This window comes from Tasmannia lanceolata, unplaced genomic scaffold, assembly GCF_043159265.1.
Source record: "Tasmannia lanceolata isolate RefF3 unplaced genomic scaffold, GAP_Taslan_0.1 ptg000019l, whole genome shotgun sequence".
In the NCBI taxonomy this organism is placed as follows: Eukaryota; Viridiplantae; Streptophyta; class Magnoliopsida; order Canellales; family Winteraceae; genus Tasmannia; species Tasmannia lanceolata.
In genome coordinates this window covers 10,890,445-10,916,335 of record NW_027518696.1, presented here as the reverse complement: position 1 = coordinate 10,916,335, position 25,891 = coordinate 10,890,445, and the positions used below count along the sequence as shown (strand labels likewise).

Below are 25,891 nucleotides of genomic sequence, written 5' to 3'. Positions count from 1 at the left end.
TCGTTTTCTGATTTCTCGCCCTTCTTTCCGTTGAGCAATAGAGTAGGAGATTGACATGTTTTCAGGTTTAAATCTCAGGATGGAGGAGAGATTTCTAAAACCTGGATTTCTTAATCAAAATCCAAGATTGCAGAGAAGAGAAGGACGTCTCTCGTTTTTGCCCCTCTTTTACACACCTTTCAAATTAAAACCTGGATTCTAAAATCGACGCATCCAAATAGCCCCATAGTATGTTAATAGATGCGGAAGTGTGGTAGAATGGTACCATCCTGAGTCGGGCCTAACTAGGCATGGGTAATGGGACAGGTTTAAAGTGCCTAGCTTAACACTGAATGGCCTATGGTAGGCTAGGCCCTTTAAACCCGTCTCATGTCCGGCTGGGTTCCACCTAGTCCATACCTATGAGGGGCCCCACTTAGGATCCTAACACAGTACTACATATTATGGAACCATACGGCTTATCAAGCAGCCGTATGGAACCATGAGAGGTCCTATACTTTTTTCAAATCAAATTTTAATTTTTCAAAACTGAACATTATTTCAGGTGACTTTTAGTCATGGTTTTTAGTCCTACATTGACCAAAAAGCTTATTTTAGTCGTATGGATCGTTCCATATTGTTTTTTTTTGGAGCCTACTTTCTGTCTTAGTCACAATCTATTTCAAATCATAGGTCTGTACACAATTAGGGCTTCGGGTTAGGTGAGGGAAGAAAAAAAAGTTAGCCACAGCCATACAAATTGTCCAAGAAACAATAGTGAGAAAATAAAAGGGAAAAATACACTTACAACCCCTCAACTTTATAACATTTTCAACAAGAGAAGTGATATATCTGCCCCTTTTGATTACCAGCGGCACCCAGCAGCAGTTTAACAATGACTACAGAGGGGGATGATGTACTTCACGTCAGAAGAGTTCAATGGGGTTGATTGCCAAGTACACTGCTGCTGGGTGTCCCAAGTAATCAAAAGGCGCGGATATATCACTCCCATTTCAACAATAACCCTAACTTTTCGAAGTCATCAACGACACCTCCATAGTTTTCAATAATGCTTGTTACATGACGGGGTGGATGACAACGAAGAAATTGTCAGGGTAAAAAGTCATCGGGTCTACTTCATGGACTGTGAAAAGTCAGGGCTTGTCGTTGATGACTTTAAAAAGTCAGGGTTATCATTGAAAATGTTAGAAAGTTGAGGGGGTGTGTCTTTATTTTTCCCGAAATAAAATGTTGCATTCGCGCCCTTCATTTTGATTTAATGATGCTCTATTGGATTTTGTGGCTATGTCTGGGACCTGATCCGAAATAATTTCAGACCTTAGGATATGGATCCAATTGTTGTGTTCCAAATTTTGTCCCTTAATCTGATCCATTAGATCAATCAGACTGTCTGGGGTCCATTGACACCCTTAAAACTGATATTAATTAAATGGTTAAAATCAATTAAATTCACACTCTCACGTCATGGCCAAATCCACATATGATGGGTTTAGATCATCTAACAGGTGGCCCCACTCGTACATTTGATTGCCGATGTATTTTCTAAAGGGAGGTGATAAATTCAACCCCCTTGTCTTCCCTGGCCCACCCCCTCTACTTCATTTATGACTACTCTTTTTAGACCGCAAGGGGATGTCCCGGGGAAGAAAAGCGGGTGAATATATTATCGTAAATAGCTGTTGGGGTGAGAGGCATTTCCCTCTGGAGGAAACGCATACCCACTTCCATTATTTGATAATGACACTACTTACTTTATTTATTACTTTTTTATTGATTTTTCATCGCTTTAGGCGAATTGAAAGTTGCAATAGCCTTAAAAGCTAATTGAAAAAACCTACTGCAGATAGTGAGGTATCATTAATTAAACAAAGAGTGTCTTAAATCTAAATTTCTTTTACTTGGGACAGCTCCTTCTAGTGTAAATGAGTAGTCATAAATACACTAGAGGGAGCTGTCCCAAGTATAAAAGGGACCAATAATATATCACTTCCCTTTACTTTTTCTGATGGCCCCGCCTGCGTCTTTAATTTTCACACGAAGGTGCTGATATTAGCCCTACCATATTTTAATAATCCCACAAACTCAGCTTATCTTTTCTTTCTTAATTGCCTTAATAACTAATAACCTTTGACAGCTGTTAAAATAATAAAAGACAAAACGATTCACTTCAATTATCAAAACATAGTGTTAGTGCCGATATCAGTACCCTAGTACGAACTCAATTCCGCTATTTATCAATCCTCCTCCCCTCGATTTTTTCCATTTTCTTCGCGCTGCTAAAATTCTTCAGTCTCCCTCCGTCATTATCTCTCTCTCTCTCTCTCTCTCTCTCTCTCTTTTTCGCCTTTTGTGTCTAGGGTCTTTGAGGGTTTTTCTTTGAAAAATCTTTCCGTGTTTGCAGGAAGGATTTGTGAAAATATTTTCCCCAATTCGGCATGATCGGTGGCACAACAATCTGTATGATATTTCTACTCCAAGGTTAGGGTTTTAAACTTTTGGCTCATTCATATCTACAATTAGGGTTTTTTTTTTTTGATCTTCAATTTGCAGCGTAATTAGTTGCATTGGAATGTAGATTGCGTAGAGAAATTTCAACAGTTGATATCAACATTTGATTTTATATGGATTGAAATGGAAGGATTCTGTAAAAGGGCTTATGAGATTCATTTGGATGGATTAGGGTTTTATGAGAAGGGTGTAGAAGAAATGCTGAACCCTAGAGTGCTATGAACGAGTCCAAAGTTTCGAATATGAAATCTCCGCTGGTTCCTCTCGCGACCTTAATCGGTCGCGAGCTCAGGACTGAGAAGATGGAGAAACCCTTGGTTAGGTATGGGCATGCCAGTCTTGCGAAGAAAGGCGAAGATTATTTTCTGATCAAACCGGATTGTCAGAGGATTTCTGGGAACCCCTCGTCATCATTTTCGGTCTTTGGGGTACTATCTCTCTCTTGATCTTGTTTGTTTGATGCAGGGATTTAAATGTGGGTTTCAGTGGCAATGTCAGCCGAAATCATGTAAAACCTTGATAATTTTTTTATTTATTTCTTTTTTAAAGTTTCCCCTGAAATGTATAAAATTTTGGTGGAAATTTCAGTGGAAATTTTGCAAATAAAGGTGAAAAGCCCAATTTCGGCGAAATCCTGTATTTTTCGATTCAATGTACTTTCGGTTTCGGTTTCAGTCCAATCTGACACCCAAATATTTTGGCCGAAATTTTGATGATGATGATGAACTATGTTCAATTGTTGTGTGTGGATAGAGTGTGTATCTATGATGATGATGATTGTTTCTTTAAAATTTAAATTGTTTGGCAGATTTTTGACGGCCACAATGGCGTGTCGGCTGCTGTATTTTCGAAAGAAAATATTTTGAATCATGTTATGAGTGCGATTCCTCAAGGTCTTGGAAGAGAAGAGTGGCTTCAAGCCCTTCCTCGGGCGTTAGTTGCTGGTTTCGTGAAGACTGATATTGACTTTCAGCGGAAAGGCAGGCTTCAGATACACTCCCTTTTTATGCTTCTTTGATATTTTCATTTTGTGATGTTTATGATATTGATATCAAACATTTATATCAGGGGAAACTTCTGGGACTACGGTTACATTTGTCGTGGTTGATGGATGGACCATTACGGTTGCATCTGTTGGGGATTCTCGATGCATATTGGATTCACAGGGTGGCATGGTTTCTCTGCTGACTGTTGATCATAGGTTAGAAGAGAATGCTGAGGAGAGAGAGCGTGTGACTGCGAGTGGAGGTGAAGTTGGAAGGCTTAATGTTTGTGGGGGTACTGAGGTATACTGGAGGAAATTTGACTCATGCAATCATCAAATTACTAGCTAAAAGTGGAATATTATTTAATGGCAAAGAGGCCATTCTCGTGTTTTGTGCTTTTACTTTAAGCATAGTCTTCAATTCATTTGTCATCTACAGGTGGGCCCACTTCGTTGCTGGCCTGGCGGATTATGCCTTTCTAGGTCGATTGGGGATATGGATGTGGGAGAGTTCATTGTTCCTGTACCACATGTTAAGCAAGTGAAGGTGAGTTTTACTGGGTTGCTGATCTTTTCTAGTGGGTTGACGTTTCCCTTTTGTATTTTTATGCTTAGTACTTTGTTTTACATGGTTCTTAGTATGCTATAAAGTTTTGACGTGTTGATTTGGCTCCCTAGCTTTCAAATGCCGGGGGAAGGCTTATAATTGCTTCTGATGGCATTTGGGATGCTTTGTCATCTGAGATGGCTGCGCAGTCTTGCCGAGGATTACCCGCAGAGCTTGCTGCTAAGCTCGTTGTCAAGGTGAGGCCAAGCATTAATGGTGCTTCATTTTGGAGCCTTGCCCATTGTTTAACTATTTTCTTATAGTCCAGTTTAGAAATTTTGATCTAGTTCAGTTAACGTAACTCTTGTTGTTATGTCTCTTCTAGGAAGCTCTGAGGTCAAAGGGCCTCAAAGATGATACTACCTGTGTAGTTGTTGACATCATTCCACCTGAACATTCTGTCTTGCCTTCAACACCAACACTGAAAAAGAAGCAAAACATACTGAGATCACTCATTTTAGGGAAAAGGTCCCATAATTCTGTGAATAAACTGACAAACAAGCTTTCTTCTGTTGGGGTTGTGGAGGAACTATTTGAAGAGGGTTCTGCAATGCTTGCAGAAAGGTACTGTTTATTAATTACCTTGCAGTTACAATGCAGTGAATGTTAAACTGGAATGATATAAATGTTTCCTTATGGTATTACTTCTATCATCCTTGTTGGTGTTCATTTCCTTTATTTTTTGCCATGACATCTTTCATTTTCCAGTGTGTGGCAAGTTTGTTTTACGCTCTAGTCAATGGCCTTGAGGTTCTTGCTGTTTTTGTATTTCATGTAATTTTAAGGATCGCTTAGCAGTACCTGTCTATCAATGATCAAAATGCTGATGGAAAGACTCATTTTTTATGTTATGATATTGTGCTCTTTTGCAAGTTGATAAGACGTTCTTTTGGCTATATAAAGGTAATTCTTAAATATAACAAAAACCAAAAGGAGATTATTTTGAGAGATTTAATGGTATCTTATGAAGGTGATGGCGCAACATTAATCATCATTGTTGAATTATTGTTAGGGTATTTCACTCTTTTATTTTTTAATATGAAAGTGGAACTTCATTTATATTGGCCAGAGTATGTGTGCATGATATAGTTTAATGGTTTATACATCCAAATTTCTTTTTATTTATGTTTTACACCATGCTGCATTGAGTACCTTACCTTCAACTTGCAATGTACTCGAATAAAAGAATGAGTTATCAGCATCTCGTGGAGGTTGAACATCAATTGAGCAGGGTTGAGTCCTACTGGTCTAGAGCAGCTGCATAAACTTCGAATAATTCCCTCATCTTCTACTACAAAGCCACCACTTAGACCTGCCTGACTAAACTCTCTCTTACATGTCCTTACAAATGCAATTTTGTTTCCCCCAAACAGATGGGCGCACATATATTTCTTCCATTCTCCCCTTTTAGGCTCCCTTTAATATCCTTGCCAACCATGATTGCTTCCAATCTATGTCACAACTATTTTCACACACACACACACACACATATATATATATATATATATATATATATATATATATATATATATATGAGGAAAGTGTTGGTGAGCTTAAGCTCACCAAACTTATGGTGAGCTTAAGCGCCCCAATCACATGGGTCCCACATTTTCTGTGGTGATCCAAACCATTCATTTGCAAGGCCCTATCATAGATAGGGTGTGTACCAAAAATCAGCTCCATAGGATCATCCTAACCCCTTCATTTGTGGAGGACAAAAATGGGCAGATTTGTGGACAAATAATGTCTGTCCATTTTGACCTCCACAAATGGATGGGTTAGGATGATCCTATGGAGCTGATTTTTGGTACACACCCCATCTATGTAAGGGCCTTTCAAATGAATGCTTTGGATCATCCTAACAAAGTAGGCCCCAATGTGATTGGGCGCTTAAGCTCACCATAAGTTTGGTGAGCTTAAGCTCACCAACACTTTCCTCTCTCTCTCTCTCTCTCTCTCTATATATATATATATATATATATATATATATATATATATATTGAAATGGCAACATAAAAGATATATCGGAATATATTGTTCTCTGGAATTTCTCGGCAACGGAAAATCTCAGGATATATTATTATTTTTATTTGTTCGGGTTTATATCGGGAAAAACACGATAAAAATAAAATTATTTAAAAAATATATAAAAATATAAATTTAAGGAAAAAAATATAAAATAAAAATATCAGGATAATATCATGATATTATCGCGATATTTTATGATAAGAAAATGAAAATCTCTCTATATTTTTAAAATCTCAGGATTATTTCGGGATTTTGCCGTTTTATCAAAATGTTGGGATAAAAACACAATATTTTGAAAATATCGCATATATTTGTGACATAGCTTCCAAGTATCATTTTTGGACAAACGGGGCAATAGTGATGGGGGACCATCCACGGCAAGAAGGCATCCAAGACAAGATTCGTCGATTCAAAATGGTCTTTTTTATCTTACGTATTTCAATTTAGTCTTTGTAAGCTTGTATTAATGTTTGTAACGATTAGAGGGTACCATGTATCTATCTCTCATTAAAGGAGCGCACCCAAGTAGTTATACACTAATCTCTCATTTTGTCCTGCCATGCGTCACCCAAGTAATTATACTCATCTTTCCTCTTCTCTTGCCATGTCACCCATATAGTTAGTTTTTTATAGCTTGTCACCCATATAATTATACCTATATGTCCTCTTCTCTTGTCATGTATCACCCAGATAGTTATACTTATGTCCCATATCTCCTCTTCTCTTTTGATTCTCAGTCCATGAACATTGCCTGAGAATCAAAAGGGCACCAATTGTTATCCAACACGCCTGGAAGGGGACAATTGTTCGGCAAACTCAGTAGGAAGAGCTTACATGGCAACTACAGCATGCACGAGTGGACGTCTACAGACCTAATGACCTAATGAAGTGAAAGACTTGAGTTTCTTTGTGCCTAAGCTGGTTGGTTATATGGAATACATCGAAAGTGCACTTGGTGAGCACACTTCTTCAAACCAACGACATGACTGCCCAAAGCTTCTTGTGCATAGAAAATACGTAGTCTTTTGGAAGGGCCAACCGTTTGCAGAATGTACGAGGATCCGTTGCAGAGTGTGCCAGGATCAGAGTCGACAAAATTTCACCCATCATTATATTCGACGAGGTTGAATCTTTTCAAGCGGGGAGTATGAAGGAGACCATTATAGGGCTCATATTTTAATTTTTATGTGTTTTTTAGGTGTTGTTTACGTCCCTAAAGTTATAGTAGGGGTACCATGGTCTTTTTCCATCAAAATCACTTAAGCTTTTTGAGTTATGAGTGTTTTAATTAGGCCCCACGCATGTACTACATGAATTTTAAGTAGGGGTGCAACTTGGGTCGGGCTCAACCCGAACCCGACAGGTTCAACCCGGTTTTTTGCCGGGTTGGGTTGGGTTTTCCTGGGTTGGGTTGTGGGTCGGGTTGGAATTTTATAACCCGATTTGCAAATCGGGTTGGGTCTGGTTGGGTTGGGGTACCGGGCAACCCGACCCGAATTGTAACCCGACTTTTTGTGAAGTTTTTTCTATTTATTTAACTTTTATTAATAAATATGGTCTTATCGTTGTAGACTTTTCTTTTTAGAATTTTAAACTTTTGGTGAAAGTAACTCACAGCTGGCAAAGCAATGAAAGCAGGTCTCGTACTCTCTTTGACTCTTTATGCCATTTTCAGTTTTTTCTCTTTCCCAAATATAAGCCCTAAACTAAACAATAGAAAGTAGAAACCCTAAGATCTAAAACTTCTTCTTCTTTTCTCCTTTACCAACGAAACCCTAACCCCACGTCACGGCGGCATGGAATCGTCTCCACGTCTCTGGTCCGCGGCTTCACCTCCTCCTTGTGATGTTTTCAGTATCCCATATCTCTTTTCAATGTGTAGCACTATGATGATTTGATGCATGTGGGAAAATTGCAAATTATATTTGTAAGAGGCTATTCAGAACTGTGTTCATGCACCAACGGTTATTCAACTGGTTGTGAGTTTGGTGGAATTCATTCAAATGGTTATGCTCTCTGATTAAACATTGTGGTTAACTCATATCAATTATCAAATGGTTGTGAGTTTGGTGAAATTCAAATCAAATCTGGCAGTTAAGCTGTGTTTTTTTTTTTGGTTGAGAATTGGAAATCGGGTCGGGTTGGGTCGGGTTGGCCTCAACCCGACCCAACCCGACCCGAGTTGCACCCTTAATTTTAAGAGGGGAGTTTTTAAGTCATTAGAGGATATTTTTGTCCAAAAAGTGTTAGGTTTGTTTAGGGTTTTAAAACTTTTTAGTTCTCTCTCTTTTTTCCTTATTTATTGTAAGCCTCATGATACTTTTCTTATAGATATGATGAACGGTGATGCAACAAATATTTTGAAAGCTTATTTTTCTTATGTGGATGTGATGTCTACTCCTTGCTAAGGTGTGATGCCTAGGAACACCTTGGTGCCATGCTTTGGGTTTTGGTTGATGAGATTCCAACCTTACTATCTATCTCTTTCATGTTTTTTTTTTAAGTTTTTTTTTTTTCCATAAACCACCTTCCTGGAAACCCCAACCATCCATTAATTTCACCCAAAGCCTCTCTTGCATTATTTTCTTCATGTATCTTCCACCCGAAACCCCTAAAATATCCATGAAAAAATTCCAGACCTTAGAAACATCATTCAAATCCATTCCTATCTCGTGCCCCTATCTTTTTATCCCAAAGCTAATTTTACACCTTCCCAACATCCTTCTGTAGCTTTCCGGCATGCCCTCACCCCTCCAAAACTACAGTAAACCTAGTAGAAATATTTTTTTTTTCAATTTAATAAAAAAATTTAGGTCCCAAATCCTATTTTACCCATCCTTTTCACCCCCAATTCCCCTTCTATAGATCCATCCTTCATCATCAGAGCGAAGTATATGCCCCTTCCTTCGATTGCCATGCATCCATGGGGAGTGATGATCACCTTTGAGTTGGAGTATCAAGCTTGAGCTGTGATGAACCTTGATCTGATACCTTGAAAAAGTTCCTTAGGACATGAAGATTCAAGGAGATGAAAAACACCAACGAGATGCCTCTATTGATTCATAAGTAGAATGAGGATTACATAACTTGTATACTAAACTTAATCATAAGATTTACATGTATGCCACTAGTAAAAATTATGCTACGCGGGCCTCACATGTTCTTTAACAAAACCCACCACCCACCCCTCTTTCTCTATGATATCAAGCCTTGATGGGCGCATCTCTAGGTGAAACTAACGTCTACAAGCTCGGAAACGCATGGCTAATAGTTCCATCTCCCACCCATTGATCCATCCAATACCTAATATTATCCCCCTCATCCACATTAAACCTAGACCTTGATAAATGCTCTACTTGCAATAAACAAATGGATCGCCATGCACCCAAGCCTTTACTCTTATATAACTTCTTACAAATCCAAGCACAAATCCATTTTCCATTCTTCTTTTAAAAAAATAAAATAAAAACCTTAACTCTTACTTCTTGAAATCCTTAACCCAATCTCCTCATCTCTCTTCTTTTCGTGTGCTTGAATAGTTTTTTTTCTCAACTTCCTCACCTACACACATCTTTCCCAATCTGTCCTTCATCTTATAATTATGTGCATATCATTTTCCCTTCTTTTGTCCATTCAATCCCTTCCATCGGTCCATAATAATTTATACTTTTACCTAGTAATTGTTTGTTTCATCCATGGTCTCCACTTCTAATCTCTTTCATTTTTTTTTGTTTCATCCATGGTCACCACTTCTAATCTCTTTCCTTCATGTACTCCCTTTCCAGTTTTCTCACAGCTTCTTACCATCAAACTCACCCATAATAGTTATCTCCTTTGGGAGGGTCAGATGCTTACAATTGCTCGTGCTCGGGGTACTCTTTTCCATCTAGAGGGCCTGCTAACCCCTCTTGATGTTTATGTGAAGAAGGATTTAGAGGGTCAAAGGGAGCCCAATTGCAAGACAAATCCGGACTATGAATCCTGGATCTGCTAAGAATCAGCCGATCTTTGCTTGGATCAACTCTGCTCTCTCCCCAATGGTCCTTGCACAAATCCTAGAGTCTACCTCTACGAGAGAACTCTGTAAGGCACTTGAAGATACCTATTTGCATTAATTTGAAGCACATATGGTACAGCTACGCGCTGAATTTCAAAGATGCCACAAAGGGTCTCTTACAACACATAAGTTTCTGTAAAATATGAAGAACCTCTTCGATCAGTTTGCTGCTATAAAAGGAGCCATTTGGTGAAAGAGTAAATTTCGTTATACACTGATTGGCCAAGGAGAGGAGTATCTCATCATCACAGCTTCACTACTTACATGGAAAGAGTCCCCGGCCTTCATTGAGATGCACACTTTTGCTGCAATATGATGGTGTCATGGCCACCATGTCGCCATCTCCCAAGCCCTTTTCTGGAGCATCTTCATCCCCGATACTTTTGAGGTTCTCTGCTCTATAGGAGGATAGAATAACCATGCTCATGAATGCGGTCGCAGTCAAGTTAAGGGCCGAGGTGGTTCATAATACTATTCACAAGGGTTTCCAAAATCCAAACCTGGGACCTACCAGCCATAACCTCCACAAGTTCGACCTCAATGGTCGCCAACTTTTACCTATCCATGCAGTTTATGGGGCCTCCTGGCAGCCCAAGATTAGCCACAAAGTACCATCTATGTCCGCCTCTATGGGATGGCAAGTTTGTGGTTGTACAAATCACAAAATCTTCCTCAGTTTCTACCTACCCTGTATAGTCACTATGTTACCTTCGCCTCTATGGGATGCTATATTTGTGGTCGTACAAACCTCACTCCTGCCACATGCTATTACTGGTATGATTCTGAGTATTTGCGGACTCAAATGATTCATACATTAGATGGGAGAGATCTCACTCTCATCTCAATCAAACACTTTATGGGTAATTAAGTTGGGTATCGCATGTCATCCATCTTGATAGTGCTATCATTTCTTCATCTCTACAATTCCTATTTCTTTCTGATGTTTATGTCGTGGCTAGTCTTCATCATAAATTATTGTCTGTTTCAAAGTTCACTTCTCAGTTTTCTTGCTACTTTATCTTTGCTCCATTGCATGCTTGCAAACTATATATGCTTAGGGAATATCCTCGCCAGTGTTTCCAAGATTGGTGACTCGGTATTGCCCAATACATCCCTCTTAGCATCATCATAAAACCGCACACGTTGGCCTGCTGATCTGCAATTACCAGCGTCCCGAGTTGCTGAGAACAATGCCTTTACTTTGTGTTTGATCCAACTCGTTGTCATCCAGTGTTGGAAGTTTTAAGATTCTCCTTGTTGTCATCCAGTCTTGGAAGTTTTGTTTGATTCAGAGTCGCCTCTGCTATTCTCCGCATGGTGTCATCATCTAGCTCATATGAACATTTGAGCTGTTACAAATGGTGTTGGAATTATTTAGATGCTCTGCCTAATGAGCTTTGAAGCGTTGAACCTTAAATGGGAATGCTTGGCTTGTGTTTTTCATTGCCAAAGCGCATTGCATAGGGCATGAGCCGTTAGTGTGTATGTGTTAGGCAGGTTGGTAAGCTGGGATGGCACAGGGCCTCAAGATTGCAACGACACACCGTTCGATTGAGTTACCATGTTCAACCCCAACACAATGGGGTGGTAGAGGCTCGAAATACGGATCCAGACTCTAGCCAACTGCTGCACCAGCTTGTTGGTACTTGTGCAACGATTACTTGATCTTTAGAAAGCGAGTGGTGCTCAGGGTTGATCATAATCTCTTATGACTTTTCCACCAGATTAGGCCTGTTGGCTAATAATTTTTTCCCTTGGTGATGTGACTGATGGATTGATCTGTGAACAATTTTCTCTCCTTCACGGGGAATGATTTGGTCCATGCAGGACCGGGGTACCATGCCCAATGACTAAATAAAAAAAACTAAAGTCAGCAACGCTTCCAACATTACAGTCGCATGTTGTGCTCAAGTTTTGGAATTTATTGCCTGTTGATTGCTCAAAATAACTGTTGCCTGTTTTCTCAACAATTAGTATATTTAGTAATATTCTTAAGAAAAGAAAAATACCCTTGGTATTTTTATTGAATGGTAAAACTAATTCAATAAAAATACCTGTATTGTTAGCCGCAATTGTTTTTCATGTTCAATGAGTATGACTTATTATGGAATATGAGGCACACAGTATTGGGAACAGACTTATTGGCAACCATGGTGGTTGCCCTGTGCAACCACACTCTTGAGACTAGTTCGATCCAGATGAAAGGATATACAAACTTAGATCTTGATGATATTGTTCTCTAAAGTAAATAACTAAACAATGTTTGTGATAATTTTTTTTTATAGCGGAGATAAATATATGCAAAAGGGAGAACAGCGAAAGTGCTGCCGAGGAGGTCTAATGAAAGATAAAACTACAAAGTAAACAGAAAACACAAGCTAGCCTAAGGCAGAGCATCTAATAGATTCAAGGTTGGGCACTGGACACAATCTCTTGAGCTCACCCACCCTCTCATTAGATGACTGCCATACATGATAGAATGCGATAGATTCTCAGCTAAGTGATCAACCACCTCGTCAATCAAGTCCAGGATTTTCCATGGGACTCTATTAGGGCGGCGTAGACATCGGATGCTATTCTTGGAATCCTCTTCAATAATCTACGGCTCAAGCAGAAGGCTACCCCACACACTTACACGGGCTCTGTTCGCCATAAGCTCAACCGTGTTAGAATTTGTGATCTTATTCGGCCCCAAGTAAGGAACACTTGTCTCTTTAGTGTGATCCCAGAGGAGGGAACCCTCTGGGGCTCGGCCTATCTACCATCATTAAACTGTCTCTATAGAAGTCCCATGCCCTCCTAAGGTATCCCTTCGAGGCCCGGAACCAGGCCAGCCAGCCAAATCCACAGGAGCATAATTGCCCGACTCTACACCTTTGCGATAAATTCGTCAAGAACTTAGATATCCTTTCTAAATGCAGATAGGGAAGTTATCATATTTTTTATGATTTTTTGAGGTTGCCCACAAGTAGCTTCCAAGTTGGAACTCTTGGGGTCAAATCCAGCACAGGGGAAACTGGAACTGACTAGATAATACATTCCAATTTGACTGGGACAACGTATATTATTTGCCCAATCCAGTTTAAAACCTGATATTACTGAAATTTTTTCAAAGGCCAATTAAAGTAATAGACGAGCGGTGCAAGGCCCCATAGGGTTATTTAGAGCTAAACTTTATTCAAGCAGAAAAGTTTTTCAGGATCACAAAGGAGAGCCAAAGTGGTCTGGCTTTGGGAGTTATTTCTGACTCTTCTGGCTCTGTTTTCACGGCTTTTGCGGGTCCAGACAATGATTTGCGTGATGCAGAAGTCATAATGATTATGTTCATATGGAAGGAAACACCTTGTTGCATCTGTTGGCTAATTTTGTTGTTACTTGTACTAATTTTGTAACTTTATTGATAAAATTTCCATATTTATCTGTTCAAGAAAAATCTGAACCTTATTTTTCAGTTATGGTATCCATTTTGTAATTTTTATTTTTTCTCTCAACCATGAACCTCTGCTTCATATAACTGGGATCATTGGTCTAATATGCTTGGCTGGAAAACTATTTTTTTTATGGGCATGGCTAGAAAACTATGACATATATAGTTTGAGATGGCAATTCTCTGTTACATTTTTTGGGAGGCTAATCTGTTGTTATAATTACTTTACGGAGAATTGGGTTCATGAGTTTTTCTGGGTTTTGTATTTAGGGTTCGATGTCTTCTTTAGCAGATTGACCCTCTTTTAGTGGTTCTTTTCAATGATGAGATTGTATTTTTTTTTGAAAATAATGATGAGATTGTATTAGACTGGCATACAAACTTATTTTTGAATTTCTTCTGTCTCCTCTGCATTTTTCTCTCCAATTGACACTAAAAATTCTATGCACTGACAAACTTCACTATCCTCTCCACCTCTGAATGGCCAGGTTGGGTTCTGATTCTCCGTTTAAAACTGCGTCGGGGATAATCAAGTGTGCCATCTGCCAAGCGGATCAAGCGCCAAGTGAACATTTAGCCATTAATGAAGGCCCTTTCTTCTCACCCACATCAAAGCCATGGGAGGGCCCCTTCCTCTGTGCGAACTGCCGGAGAAAGAAGGATGCCATGGAAGGAAAGCGGCCAACCCAGCCCAAAGTGTCGCGTAAAGAACACAGGTAAAGTGCTCCTTTTTTCTTTCCTCTCCAACAATGCAGTGTTTGGTTTGTGCATGTTGTTATATTTCTTATAGAAGGGAAAAAAAAATCTGATAATAGTCTGTCTTAGGGCTTTCAAAGTAGTTTTGTGTGTGTGTTTGTTTGATTGAACTAACCACAGTAGGTTGATTGCTAACTGCTTGAATTTGTATTGAACATTGATGATGAAATAGTAATCTCTTTCTAGAGTTTTTTGCAATGTCTATTTCACAGCAGGAATAATCCTATTGAAATGATTTTTGGGGAACAACCTATTTACATTATGTTCCATCTTATAGATGGTTTGGATCATCCTATGATGTGGTTCGTACAGTACTTTTTGAAAAATAAGAGACTATAAGGGCTTACACCATATAGAAACCCCATTTTTTCATTGCAATTTGCCATTTTAGCTCACAGTGAATGGGAAATGTTATCAGCACTCCCGTATTTTGATGATCGCACTCCTCACTTTAGTAAACATTTTTTTCTGATTGATGTCTATAGCTTTTGTTCAGTTGTTAGTTGTTACAATGGTTAAAAGCAAATTAGAAGGGAAATGATATATCCGCCCCTTTTGATCACCAGGAAAACCCCCTGTCAGTGTATCAATGACTAAAGAGAGGCTGTTGTACTTACGTCACAAGAATTTAATGCCCCTGATTGCCACAAACACTGACAGGGGGTGTTCCTCGTGATCAAAAGGGGCGGATATATCACTTCCCAATTAGAAAGGTATAAATTAAAGATGGGAGTGCTATTAGCAAATATTGGAGTGCGAATATCATTTCCCAATGAATTTTGTTGCCATTGAGCTTAACCTACCTCTTTTGTTTGATACATATCTGTTGTGTTTACCAGAAAAAAAGAAAATTCTCTCGTTCCTCTTCTCGTTTTGGAATTTTTAGTTTGACTGTTGTAATTTTTTCGACGTGAGCTATATTGGCCATTGTTAGCTAAATGGGTGAAAGGTGGTGGCAATATCAAAACCAAGGGGATTTGATATTGACACCCAAAAATATAAATTTTAAAAATAAGGGAAATAGACAGGTAAACACATACCTTTTAAGGCTCCCCTTTATTATGGGTCCACGAGCAATCTCAGCCGTTGTCTTATGATCCTAGATGATCAAACAGGCGACTTCTCGACATCATCTGTGAGCAATCTCAACCTTTCTTTTATGATCCAATATCAACACTTCTCTTTCAAATTCTTAACATAAAAAAAGAAAAAAAAAAAACCACTAGTGTAATTTAATAATGTCACGAGATTTTTGTCATCAGTAACCCTCAAAATCCAATAGATATTGTATACAAATTTACACCAACTTTCTTTCTAGACCTGTAGCTTTTCTTCATGGTAACTTCTAACTTGCGCCATCAGGTCCAAAAACACCATCTAACACTTGACTTAAAAGTGCAGCCAGTGTTAATGCTCGACCGGCACATTTTAGGAATTAGCCATGCATATGAAGGAAGAACATCCAAATCACATCTTGTGGCTACAGTACGCACCCCTACATATTTTGTGCTTGCATGGTGGTTATCTTATGTAAATTCTATACAGAGTTGGAATGTTTGCCTACAGAAGAGTTGTCCTCAGTGGGCCCACCTTCATTTTCTTGCCTGAAATGTGGGCCCCCATGCAAGATCGTCCGGATCTGATATCGTGGGGACCTCGGTGGGGACGCATAGAGATAGGAGGCATCCAAGACTTCCCGGCGCACATTAGCCTCATCTTGGTGTAGCCATTGTGCACGTAACGCCGTCAAATATAGGCCGGCAGCAAGAAAAACCGTCGCTAAGCCAAAAATTCCGGCAGCCGCGAATAACCCTGGTCGGATGACAAGGCAACTCGGCCTCGGCTTCACCCATTTTGTCAGATGACCGGATTCCACGCTGATTCCGATCATCAGAAGAACCTCACCTACAGCAAAGCAGATCCTACTCCGGCCGGGGTAGGATAATTGAGGCTGATTAGGCAGAAAAAACGAGATAGGAAAAAAATGAGTTTAATACGGTATTGGTTCAAAAAAATGTAGTAAATAAAAAGGAAAAAATGAAAAATGCTTTTAAAATTTTGTCATTTACAAAATATAGTGAGGGTAAACTTCAAAAGTTGGCCAAAAAACATATTTAATACGTCTTAAATGCGTTTTAAATTCAACACTTTTTTCAAGTTAAAGTTTTAAAGGGACCATTAAACGGCACACCAATAAAACTCAGGTTCTTTTTTCAGGAGAATGTTGTTTAAAACGGCGTTTTGCTAACTATGTTCTAACATGAGCATGGTTTGTAAATAAGCACACCTAGTGCGAACGGAAGAAAGAAGAAATTGCAACACGACAAACACCACCAACAACCTTGTGCTTTGATACCAAATTAGTGCGAACGGAAGAAAGAAGAAATTGAAACACCAAAACTCAAATTTAATTTCTCACCTTTGATCTATGGTTTTCACAAAACCATAACAAATGAAGAGAAAAAAGATGGCTCACGGCCTCTGTTTCCTTAAAATAAAAAAGTTCCCCTACATCACGTCCACTTCTTCCTTTTATAAAGGAATAAGTCTCCTTACACATTAGACTCCTAATTATTATGAAAAGATAAATATAAGACTCCTACCATTTAGGAAAGATAAACACCAGAATCCTAACTAGTAAAGAAAGCAATGCCCAAGGAAATATAAGCTGATTGTAGAAACTTTGAGATAGGAAGAATTCCTAAAAATCCTCTTTGGCTGGATATTCGGGATAACTCAATGCAAATTGCCAAAATATGTGCATGCGCCTGCATCAACACCCAAAAGTTTTATGCTGAAGGTCCAGGGACAAGAGGAATGCTTCCTTGGGTCCCACCTTTGATGGATCCTGACCGTCCAACACCCAATAAATTATAATTTTCACTGTTCAGAAGCAACCTATTAAAACTATTGGATGTTAGGATTGTGCAATTGGCATGATTTTCAGGCCATAGGAGATCCAAAGGAAGAGATACCGGATGAACGGTTCGGATCGAAGAAAGGTGGGACCCATTATTCTATAGTGCGTGCTCCTCAAGGTCGAGCCCTACCCAAGCATTCCTCTCTAGAAAACCTTAATTATACTAATTATTATACTAATTATCGGACAAATCCACGTGGGACACACCCGATGAACAGTCTTGATCATACCAAGTAAAAGAGAAAAAGGATCAGATTACTTGTTCTCACCAGGTGGTAAGAAAGAAAAAGCAAGCCTGGTGGGTGAGAACTGTGGAGGAGGATGAATTTGAAGTAGAAGCAATTAAAGCTGGAGGGTTTGGCTTGCTAACGGCTACCAATATGTAGGCATGTTTCATCACCATGGCCATGGCAAGCCCCACAAATGCACCCAAGGCGCACAATAGCGGCGTCCTCCCACTCCCACTGTATACACATTCATATCTCTCCCCTTCCCCTTCACTAGTCACTAGTAACCATGTCACCTGCAAATATATAAAAGATTAATTTCAATCATTCAATTAATAATCAAATCAACTACATTGATGATCTAGATACATTGATCCTATGGCTAAGATTTGTACAAGTGGGCCCCATTACTCGGCGAGATCATCGGCCCACCGTGAGCGTGTGAGATTAAAATTTTGAAAATTTAGCTAAGATTTTTACAAGTGGGCCTATTGATTGAAATAAGCAAAAGTAGAGCCAAACCCCACGCTATCTCAAACTAGTATCAAATATGGCAACCATTGTAAAGTTTGGTTTAGCAGAACCAATTAGGGGAGATTAGTCATGTTGGACTTTGGAGCACTCCGGGGGACTTGAGGAGTAACATCTTATTCCCACTCCAAACATTCGAGTTAGCCAGGAGGTCAGTGTTTTAGCCCAGAGACTCGATCAAAATCCCATTCTCTTTTTAAAATGCTCACTTGAGAATCCTTCTCAAACAGGTAGAACTTTATAATTGATCCAATCCAACTACAACCTTTTATAAAGTCGGCTGTTGTTGGATCTAATATCAAGGGCAGTACCTTGATTCTGTTCAACTGCGAGTGGACAACACTGTATAAAAACTCTCCAAACCAAACTAAAAAGATAAATATTGTCTGTTGAAGCGTGTATATAATGTACCTCTGATCTCTTGGCTTCAGCGATTAGGCATGACACGAAACAAGAGAGGCCACATAGTATGGAGAAGACCATTAGGGAGACACCCAATTTACTACCAACATTAGTCTTTTGGCCGGCGGGGGAGAGATCGGCGTGCGTGACGGCCATTGTTGAGGCAAGTAAAGGGGCGGAATTCGAACAATGATGGAGGTGAAAAATGGGTCTCTTGTTGGATGGTCTAAGAATGAAGAGAAGGAAGAATCAGGTTTGCTTGTAACAAAGGGATGGTTTTTTTTATGTTTGCGTAGAGGGGGGAGATTCTTGAGGCTTTATTAGCATATATTTTGATACATGGACGTGCGTGTATGTGTTGGCATACACTTAAAGAGGGTGTATCTATTAATCGTGAAGTGGGTCTTGAATGAAGCTTTTGTATAAGGTATTCGAGGTCACGAGAGAATGCTGACTTTAGGCCTGAGTTCAACTCTCTGCCCAGGTGGTCTTGGGAAGAGAGATGAGAGAGAGAGAGACACATATATTGTCTCTAGGGAATTATTTAATTTTGTTCAAAAAAATTATTATTATTTTTTGTCAAAAATCAATCTTTTTATTTAACCACAACTAAAGGAAATATAGTTATTATCACCGACGTTATGTAAAAACGCCCCTAATATTATATATACACCGAGGTTAGTAGAATAGAACGACAGTGAATGGCTATTACCGGCCGGTAGCTTATCCCGCCTAAAAAATAAGCCGTTTTTATTTACCTACGTTTTAAAAACGTCACTAAAGGTACGTGTTCAAAGTAAAACGTCGGTAATTAATTGTATAATTGCATTGATATTAAGCGACGCTCATACTGATTATAAGAACCACACCCACGAAAGGTATAGTTGCGTAATTACTAAAAATATAGTTCCTAGATAAATTCTGGGTATAAAAAAATAGAAGGCATTGGGACCATTCATCTAGGGTGTGGGGCCCACTTTGACCGGGCCATACGGCCATAGCTTCACAACATTTATTTCTCCAATAGGCCACACCCTATGCCTTACAAATTTATTATCACATCCTCCCTGTTAAATATGGAAATATATCTTCATACAATTTTCACGTGCATCTCATGGACATACATCTTTTATTCGGCAAGCAAAAGCACAAGCGAACCCCATTATTCAATGATCCAAGACGTTCACCTGTTGGGCCCTCACAGTATCAATGAAAATAGATCGAAAGAAGATTCAACAACAGGGCTCCACTATCTGTGGGCCCTCACAGTATCAATGAAAATAGATCGAAAGAAGATTCAACAACAGGGCTCCACTATCTGTGGGCCCTCACAGTATCAATGAAAATAGATCGAAAGAAGATATATAATAAAGAAGATTCAACTATGCCCTTGTTCTTTCTACATAAAAAAGACGTGGGCCAAGTTTGCTAACATAGGGTCTAAAGCCCTTCTTGGGTTTTTTCTAGAAATTAAAATGTTAATTGTTATATTATAAAATTCAGAAATATTTCTATAAATGACCACACTAAAATATCTAAATTAAGTCGAGTTGCAATGTGTTTTCTCTAGACGAATAATAAGTAGCTCGCATATCCTCGAAGTTTTGAAAATCTTACTATAAAAGTGCAGAAAATTTCATAAAATATAGAGGTAACATATAGGTTGTCTCTTTCTCCCAAATGGCTTTATAAATACAACCCTCCAACTTGAGAAACAAAAATTATCAGTAGCAAAGGAGGGAAAGAGAGACTGAGAGGGAATGGGAGACTGAAGGATTAGAACGAATTCCATATCCACATTGTTATACTGGGGTTAAATGCTTTCCTGGTATAACCTTCTTTTTTTTTTACACTTGTTCCTTCAGTATAGCTTTTTTTACATACTTTTGTACATGTATTGCTGTTGTAGCTTTGGCTAGAAATGGTGGGATTAATTTTTAAGAAATGCTCTCTTATTGTTGAATGTAAGGTTGAAACTTGGATTAGGTTTTACTTGCGTTGATCGACCCAAAAATACCCTGGGTCGGTTTAAAATATACCAAAAACCGAAACCCGACCCTACTCTTGTAGGTGTACTTCGAATTTTTTAATTATCTCTTTATTAATATGACAAATTATTTTTATGTAGGGAAATGATATTTCCCCCCCTTAAACGGTTTATGTGAGAATGGTTCACTGCTTGAGGATAAATTCACCCCCTTTAAAGGTTTTCTTTTCCTTTAAAACTTAACGGATAACGTTAGGGGGGGGGGGGGGGGGTGCGGGGGGGGGGGGAGTGATATCACTTCCCTTTTAAGTATATTGATATAATGATTGCTTTCATTGAGATGGTCATGATAATTAGGAAAGTAGGCTAGATTAGGATGATTCAATATTTATCTCTTTCTATAATTTCTGATCTTGAGATGATCATGATAATTAGGAAAGTAGGCTAGATTAGGATGATTCTATCTTTATCTCTTTCTATAATTTCTCATCTTGAGATGGTCATGATAATTAGGAAAGTATGCTAGATTAGGATGATTCTATCTTTATCTGTTTCTATAATTTCTCATCTTGAGATGGTCATGATAATTAGGAAAGTATGCTAGATTAGGATGATTCTATCGTTATCTCTTTCTATAATTTCTCATCTTTCTATGTTTATCTTTTGAGTGTTCTATATAAACACTCATTAAGCTCTTTGTAGTTCAAGTAAAATTAATAGAAAATCTCCAAAATTATTGGGGTATGAGAGCAATTGTTGTGGGTCTAAAACTCCTTGGTATTGAAAATCCATATGTAATGGCCAACCCAAAAAAACACCTTCTCCAACGGCTTAAGCTTTTGGAGTAATTGGTTGTTTCAAATCTTTCTTAAATTTATGTACTTGATGACTTAATTTAGAGATTTTTGGTGCGGAGATTTGATATTTTCTACGATCTTTGAAATTTGTAGAATGGACCAGATGATCTGTCGTCACGTTTTCAGTATGGGAGTCATTTTCCAAAAAAAAAAAAAAATGATAGATAAAAGGTAAATTTAGGGTCCCGCGAGGGGTATGTAAAATTAAAACCGATGATCGTGTAGAACAACATCATGAGGCAACGAACATGTCTTTTGGCGGGGGCCCGCTTAGGTATGGGACTAGATGACTTAATTTAGAGATTTTTGGTGCGGAGATTTGATATTTTCTACGATCTTTGAAATTTGTAGAATGGACCAGATGATCTGCCGTCACATTTTCAGTATGGGAGTCATTTTTGTTACGGTCCTAAGTGGGGGCCCGCCTAGGTATGGGACTGGGTGGGACCCAGCCTGGTATGGGACAGGTTTAAAGGGCCTTACCTAACGCGTTCCATCAACTCTAGAGCTTTTGGCGTATCGGTAAGGTACCTAACATTTGGTATTGAGCAGCCACCACGTCCTGTGTTCGAATCACAGAAGGGGCTACCTGGAAAAAAGGCCAGAGTGAAAGCCGTCACAGAGTGGGCCGTCGAGGACGGCGGGTGCGGAAGCGTGGTGGTATGTTACGGTCCTAAGTGAGGGCCTGCCTAGGTATGGGACTTGGTGGGACCCAGCCTAGTATGGGACAGGTTTAAAGGGCCTTGCCTAACGCGTTCCATCAGCTCTGGAGCTTTTGGCGTATTGGTAAGGTACCTAACAATTTTCCAAAAAAAAAAAAAAAGATAGATAAAAGGTAAATTTAGGGTCCTGTGAGGGGTGTGTAAAATTAAAATCGATGATCGTGTAGAACATCATGAGGCAACAAACATGTCTTTTGGCGGGGGGCCGCCTAGGTATGGGACTAGATGGGACCCAAGCTGGTATGGGACAAGTTTAAAGGGCCTTACCTAACGCGTTCCATCAACTCTAGAGCTTTTGGCGTATCGGTAAGGTACCTAACATTTGGTATTGAGCAGCCACCACGTCCAGTGTTCGAATCACAGAAGGGGTGACCTGTGAAAAGGGCTACCTGGAAAAAAGGCCAGAGTGAAAGCCGTCACAGAGTGGGCCGTCGAGGACGGCGGGTGCGGAAGCGTGGTGGTATGTTACGGTCCTAAGTGAGAGCCTGCCTAGGTATGGGACTTGGTGGGACCCAGCCTAGTATGGGACAGGTTTAAAGGTCCTTGCCTAACGCGTTCCATCAGCTCTGGAGCTTTTGGCGTATCGGTAAGGTACCTAACAATTTTCCAAAAAAAAAAAGAAAGATAGATAAAAGGTAAATTTAGGGTCCTGTGAGGGGTATGTAAAATTAAAACCGATGATCGTGTAGAACATCATGAGGCAACAAACATGTCTTTTGGCGGGGGGCCCGCCTAGGTATGGGACTAGATGGGACCCAAGCTGGTATGGGACAAGTTTAAAGGGCCTTGCCTAACGCGTTCCATCAGCTCTGGAGCTTTTGGCATATCGGTAAGGTATCTAACATTTGGTATCATAGCAGCTACCATGTCCCGTGTTCAAGTCATGGAAGAGGCGACATGTGGAGAGGACTATGTGGAAAGAGCTATCCGGTAAAAAAACAGAAAACCCAAAGTGAAAGCCGCTAGAGTGAAGTTTGCACAGAGTGGGCTGCCGCAGAAGGGGCGACCTGCAGAAAGGGCTACCATGAAAAAATGCAAGAGTGAAAGTCGTCACGGAGTGGGCCTTCGAGGTGGCACCCAGCCTGATATAGGATAGGTTTAAAGGGCCTTGCCTAACGCATTCCATCAGCTCTAGAGCTTTTGGTGTATCGGTAAGGTGCCTAACATTTTTGTAAACATTGCTCCAAATGGATGGTTAATAAATTAATGAGGTTGTGTTTGGCAACCATTTAATGAAGGTTAAGCTACGTCAGTTTCGGCATAGAGACCGAAGTCTAGAAAAACCTCCCACATACTATCAAACTCACCACTCCTATGAGGGTTCACGTGCAAAAAGTTGAGTATGATTAGAAGCTCAAAGCCTACACCATTTTTCTAGATTTCAACCACTCAACTAATGCATGGCACAAAAATCAGCAATGTCAAAGTCGAGACAAACACTGGCGTAGAGAGATCATGCAAAATGAGACAAAATTAACAGTCGGAATAAAAAATCCGGAGAGGAAGAAAAAAGATGAGGTCCATGTAGTTCCTCGCCAAAAGACCGAACTAGTAAATAGATTTTCAGCCCCTCGAGACTCAAGAAGAAGAAGCCCACGTCAGAGGAAGCACAAGTAGAAGTGCTGGAAGTATCATCGCTCAAGATATTAAACTGAAAATTGCTATTTGATATCAGAGGACAGTGAAGGAGAGGGCCCAAATCTGGAGGAATCCAATGTATCACACATAGAATTATTGGAAAAGGGCAACGAAATGATAAGAGGAGTGGAGTCACTTCCCAAGCAGGTGAACCATGGCAGAAAGTCCCAAAGAAGAATTGCCTGAGACGCTCCTAAAGAGCCCAACATGCTCCCATCAAGCTCGCCAATTATGTAACTAAGGAGCATTGAGCAGTTTGAACTCTTAGGATCAGTGTTATATTTTGTTCTATCCGAAGTTTTTGGGTATTGGAAATCATAGAAAGAAAATTCCAAGAAAACTTTTCAATTAGAATTGTTTTTCTTGGAATCTAGACCGGACTAAGTGTCCTTTTACCAAACAGTCAGAAAATCAAAGTAAAAACATGCATTTTCTATTTCCTAACATTATTTGGTTGCTATTTACTATTCACTTGGCAGTCCCTATCAGCAGTAAATTTTCCTAATGGAAGCCGTTTTGTACTGTTTGATTTTCCTCTCAGACTAAGAAAAAAGGGAAAGTAAAGAAATGGCATCTATATTCATTTCCTTCTTCTCCTATTTTACCTGCATCCAGAGGGAAGTTAGAAAGCAGTCATCCAACGCGCCCTATTTCATTTTTTTGAAGAATTATATATAATTATTATAGGTTCCTTTGGAATGGAAAATTATTTCTAAAATTTCCAACCTTTTTATACGCCAAAAAAGATAATCAAAGGAAAGGAAAGTAGAGAAATGGGAATCTATATTCCTTCAACTCATATATTACCTGCATCCAATAGGGACTTAGAATTGGAATTTATGTCATTTCTAGATGCTTGAGAAGGAAAAGGAAAAGAAAAGAAAAGGATTTGATGGAAAGTATCAAAGGAAAGGACAAGAAACTTGAGAAGGAAAAGGAATTTGAAAAGCTAAAATTGCCAGACACGTCGTAAAAGGAAATTATTCCAAATAAAAAAATAAAAATAAATGGTAAAGAATTGAATTAATATAAGCTATGGGCCCATTGTAATTTAGATGGTGGGCCCAGCCATCAAATGGCCACAGTTTGGAAATTTAATGGAATTTTTACATAGACGCACGGCAGATTTTTGAGATGTGACCCACATATGGTGGGGCCCAATGTACAGATATGATCAAATCATGAAGGACCCGCCTAGAATCTAACTGTTCGTGATCACAACTGCTCCCTCCGCCTTGAAGGAAAGAAACGTCCATTCATGAGAAATAGAAATGCATTGTCTGCTCGATCCCAGATGAAAAGTAGGTTGCGTTATTGGGTTTACTAATTTTTTTTTTTACTGATTTTGGGGTGTCACGTCATCAACTAGTAGTGTGTTGGTTGCATGTTTTGATTCAAATTACTAGAACACAGCTTCTCTCTCCCTTGTCTACCCATGTGGCATGACTTTTGTCTCCCTCCAAACTAGTTGAAAAAGCTTGGCACTCTCCTCTCTCTAATGCTACTGCTCATGCGTCTAATGACACCTCTACCGCACCCTTATTTTAGTAATCAATGAGACTACACAACAGGAAACTACTTAGTTGACAACCAAACACTACTTATTACTACTATAGGAGGATACTATTTCACTACTTTTACACTTGTTTGACTACTTTAGTTCTAAGTTCTAATCATGGTTTCAAATTTCGGTTGCTGAATGCGCTTTGGTCGTCACCGAAACCGAAATTTCAAAATTTCCAACGACATCTATTAAAATAATAATTTATCTCATACGAAATTTCGGCAAAATTACCTGCCCAAAATTTGGGAACATATTAAATAATGAAGAAAATCGAGATTTTTGGGCGAAATTCCTTAAATTTAGGACGAAATTTCGGGTCTACCCAATTTCAGGACCGAAACCCAAAATTTCAGATTTCGGTCGAAATTTAAAACCATGGTTCTAATTCACCACTATTTCTACAAGGCAATTACGTTCCATTCAGGTGCAAACAGATTCTCACAATTGAGAGTATCCCTCATATTCAATTTCTACATAATCTAGTTATTCCCAATGAGACATAATTATACCAATAGAAACATCCATAATGTTGATTTCCACAAAATTTCAAAGAAAAAATTCAATAAGAGAGAGAGAGGGAGGGAGGGAGAGATGATTGATTATAACAGTAGCCTTGGAAAACAATACAACCACGTTTGGCTAACATGATTTTTTTTTTCATGATAAACTAGTTTC

At 39.2% G+C, this 25,891-nt stretch overlaps 2 protein-coding genes across 3 annotated transcripts; one reads left to right on the top strand and one right to left on the bottom strand.

Annotated features, from left to right (window-relative positions):
- The first annotated feature begins 2,269 nt into the window (after positions 1-2,269).
- LOC143852927 (Protein phosphatase 2C family protein) lies at positions 2,270-14,566 on the top strand. 2 transcript variants are annotated; one of them, XM_077362579.1, is made up of 8 exons: positions 2,270-2,478; positions 2,681-2,936; positions 3,317-3,488; positions 3,577-3,794; positions 3,933-4,040; positions 4,172-4,297; positions 4,426-4,664; positions 14,101-14,566. In XM_077362579.1, exons 2-8 carry the CDS (start codon positions 2,727-2,729, stop codon positions 14,330-14,332), a joined length of 1,305 nt encoding a protein of 434 aa, XP_077218694.1. In that variant the 5' UTR covers positions 2,270-2,478; positions 2,681-2,726; the 3' UTR covers positions 14,333-14,566. The 2 variants fall into 2 exon arrangements, with proteins under 2 accessions (XP_077218694.1, XP_077218695.1); XM_077362580.1 differs by having other exon boundaries at positions 2,576-2,936.
- An 878-nt stretch (positions 14,567-15,444) lies between these two features.
- LOC143853218 (uncharacterized) lies at positions 15,445-18,757 on the bottom strand. The gene is made up of 3 exons (XM_077362954.1): positions 18,458-18,757; positions 17,558-17,811; positions 15,445-16,290 (listed from the first exon to the last, which is right to left on the bottom strand). The coding sequence occupies exons 1-3, from the start codon at positions 18,602-18,604 to the stop codon at positions 15,906-15,908; spliced, it is 786 nt and encodes a 261-aa protein (XP_077219069.1). The 5' UTR covers positions 18,605-18,757; the 3' UTR covers positions 15,445-15,905.
- Positions 18,758-25,891: the final 7,134 nt, after the last annotated feature.

Excerpts from the sequence above, each read along its gene's own strand:
- LOC143852927 (XM_077362579.1), top strand. The coding sequence starts at position 2,727 with ATGAACGAGTCCAAAGTTTCGAATATGAAATCTCCGCTGGTTCCTCTC. Across the intron at positions 3,489-3,576 it reads TATTGACTTTCAGCGGAAAG|GGGAAACTTCTGGGACTACG; the intron begins GCAGGCTTCAGA and ends CATTTATATCAG. Across the intron at positions 4,665-14,100 it reads TCTGCAATGCTTGCAGAAAG|GTTGGGTTCTGATTCTCCGT; the intron begins GTACTGTTTATT and ends CTGAATGGCCAG.
- LOC143853218 (XM_077362954.1), bottom strand. The coding sequence starts at position 18,604 with ATGGCCGTCACGCACGCCGATCTCTCCCCCGCCGGCCAAAAGACTAAT. Across the intron at positions 17,812-18,457 it reads CTGAAGCCAAGAGATCAGAG|GTGACATGGTTACTAGTGAC; the intron begins GTACATTATATA and ends ATATATTTGCAG. Across the intron at positions 16,291-17,557 it reads TTTTTCTTTCTTACCACCTG|GATCTGCTTTGCTGTAGGTG; the intron begins GTGAGAACAAGT and ends CGGCCGGAGTAG.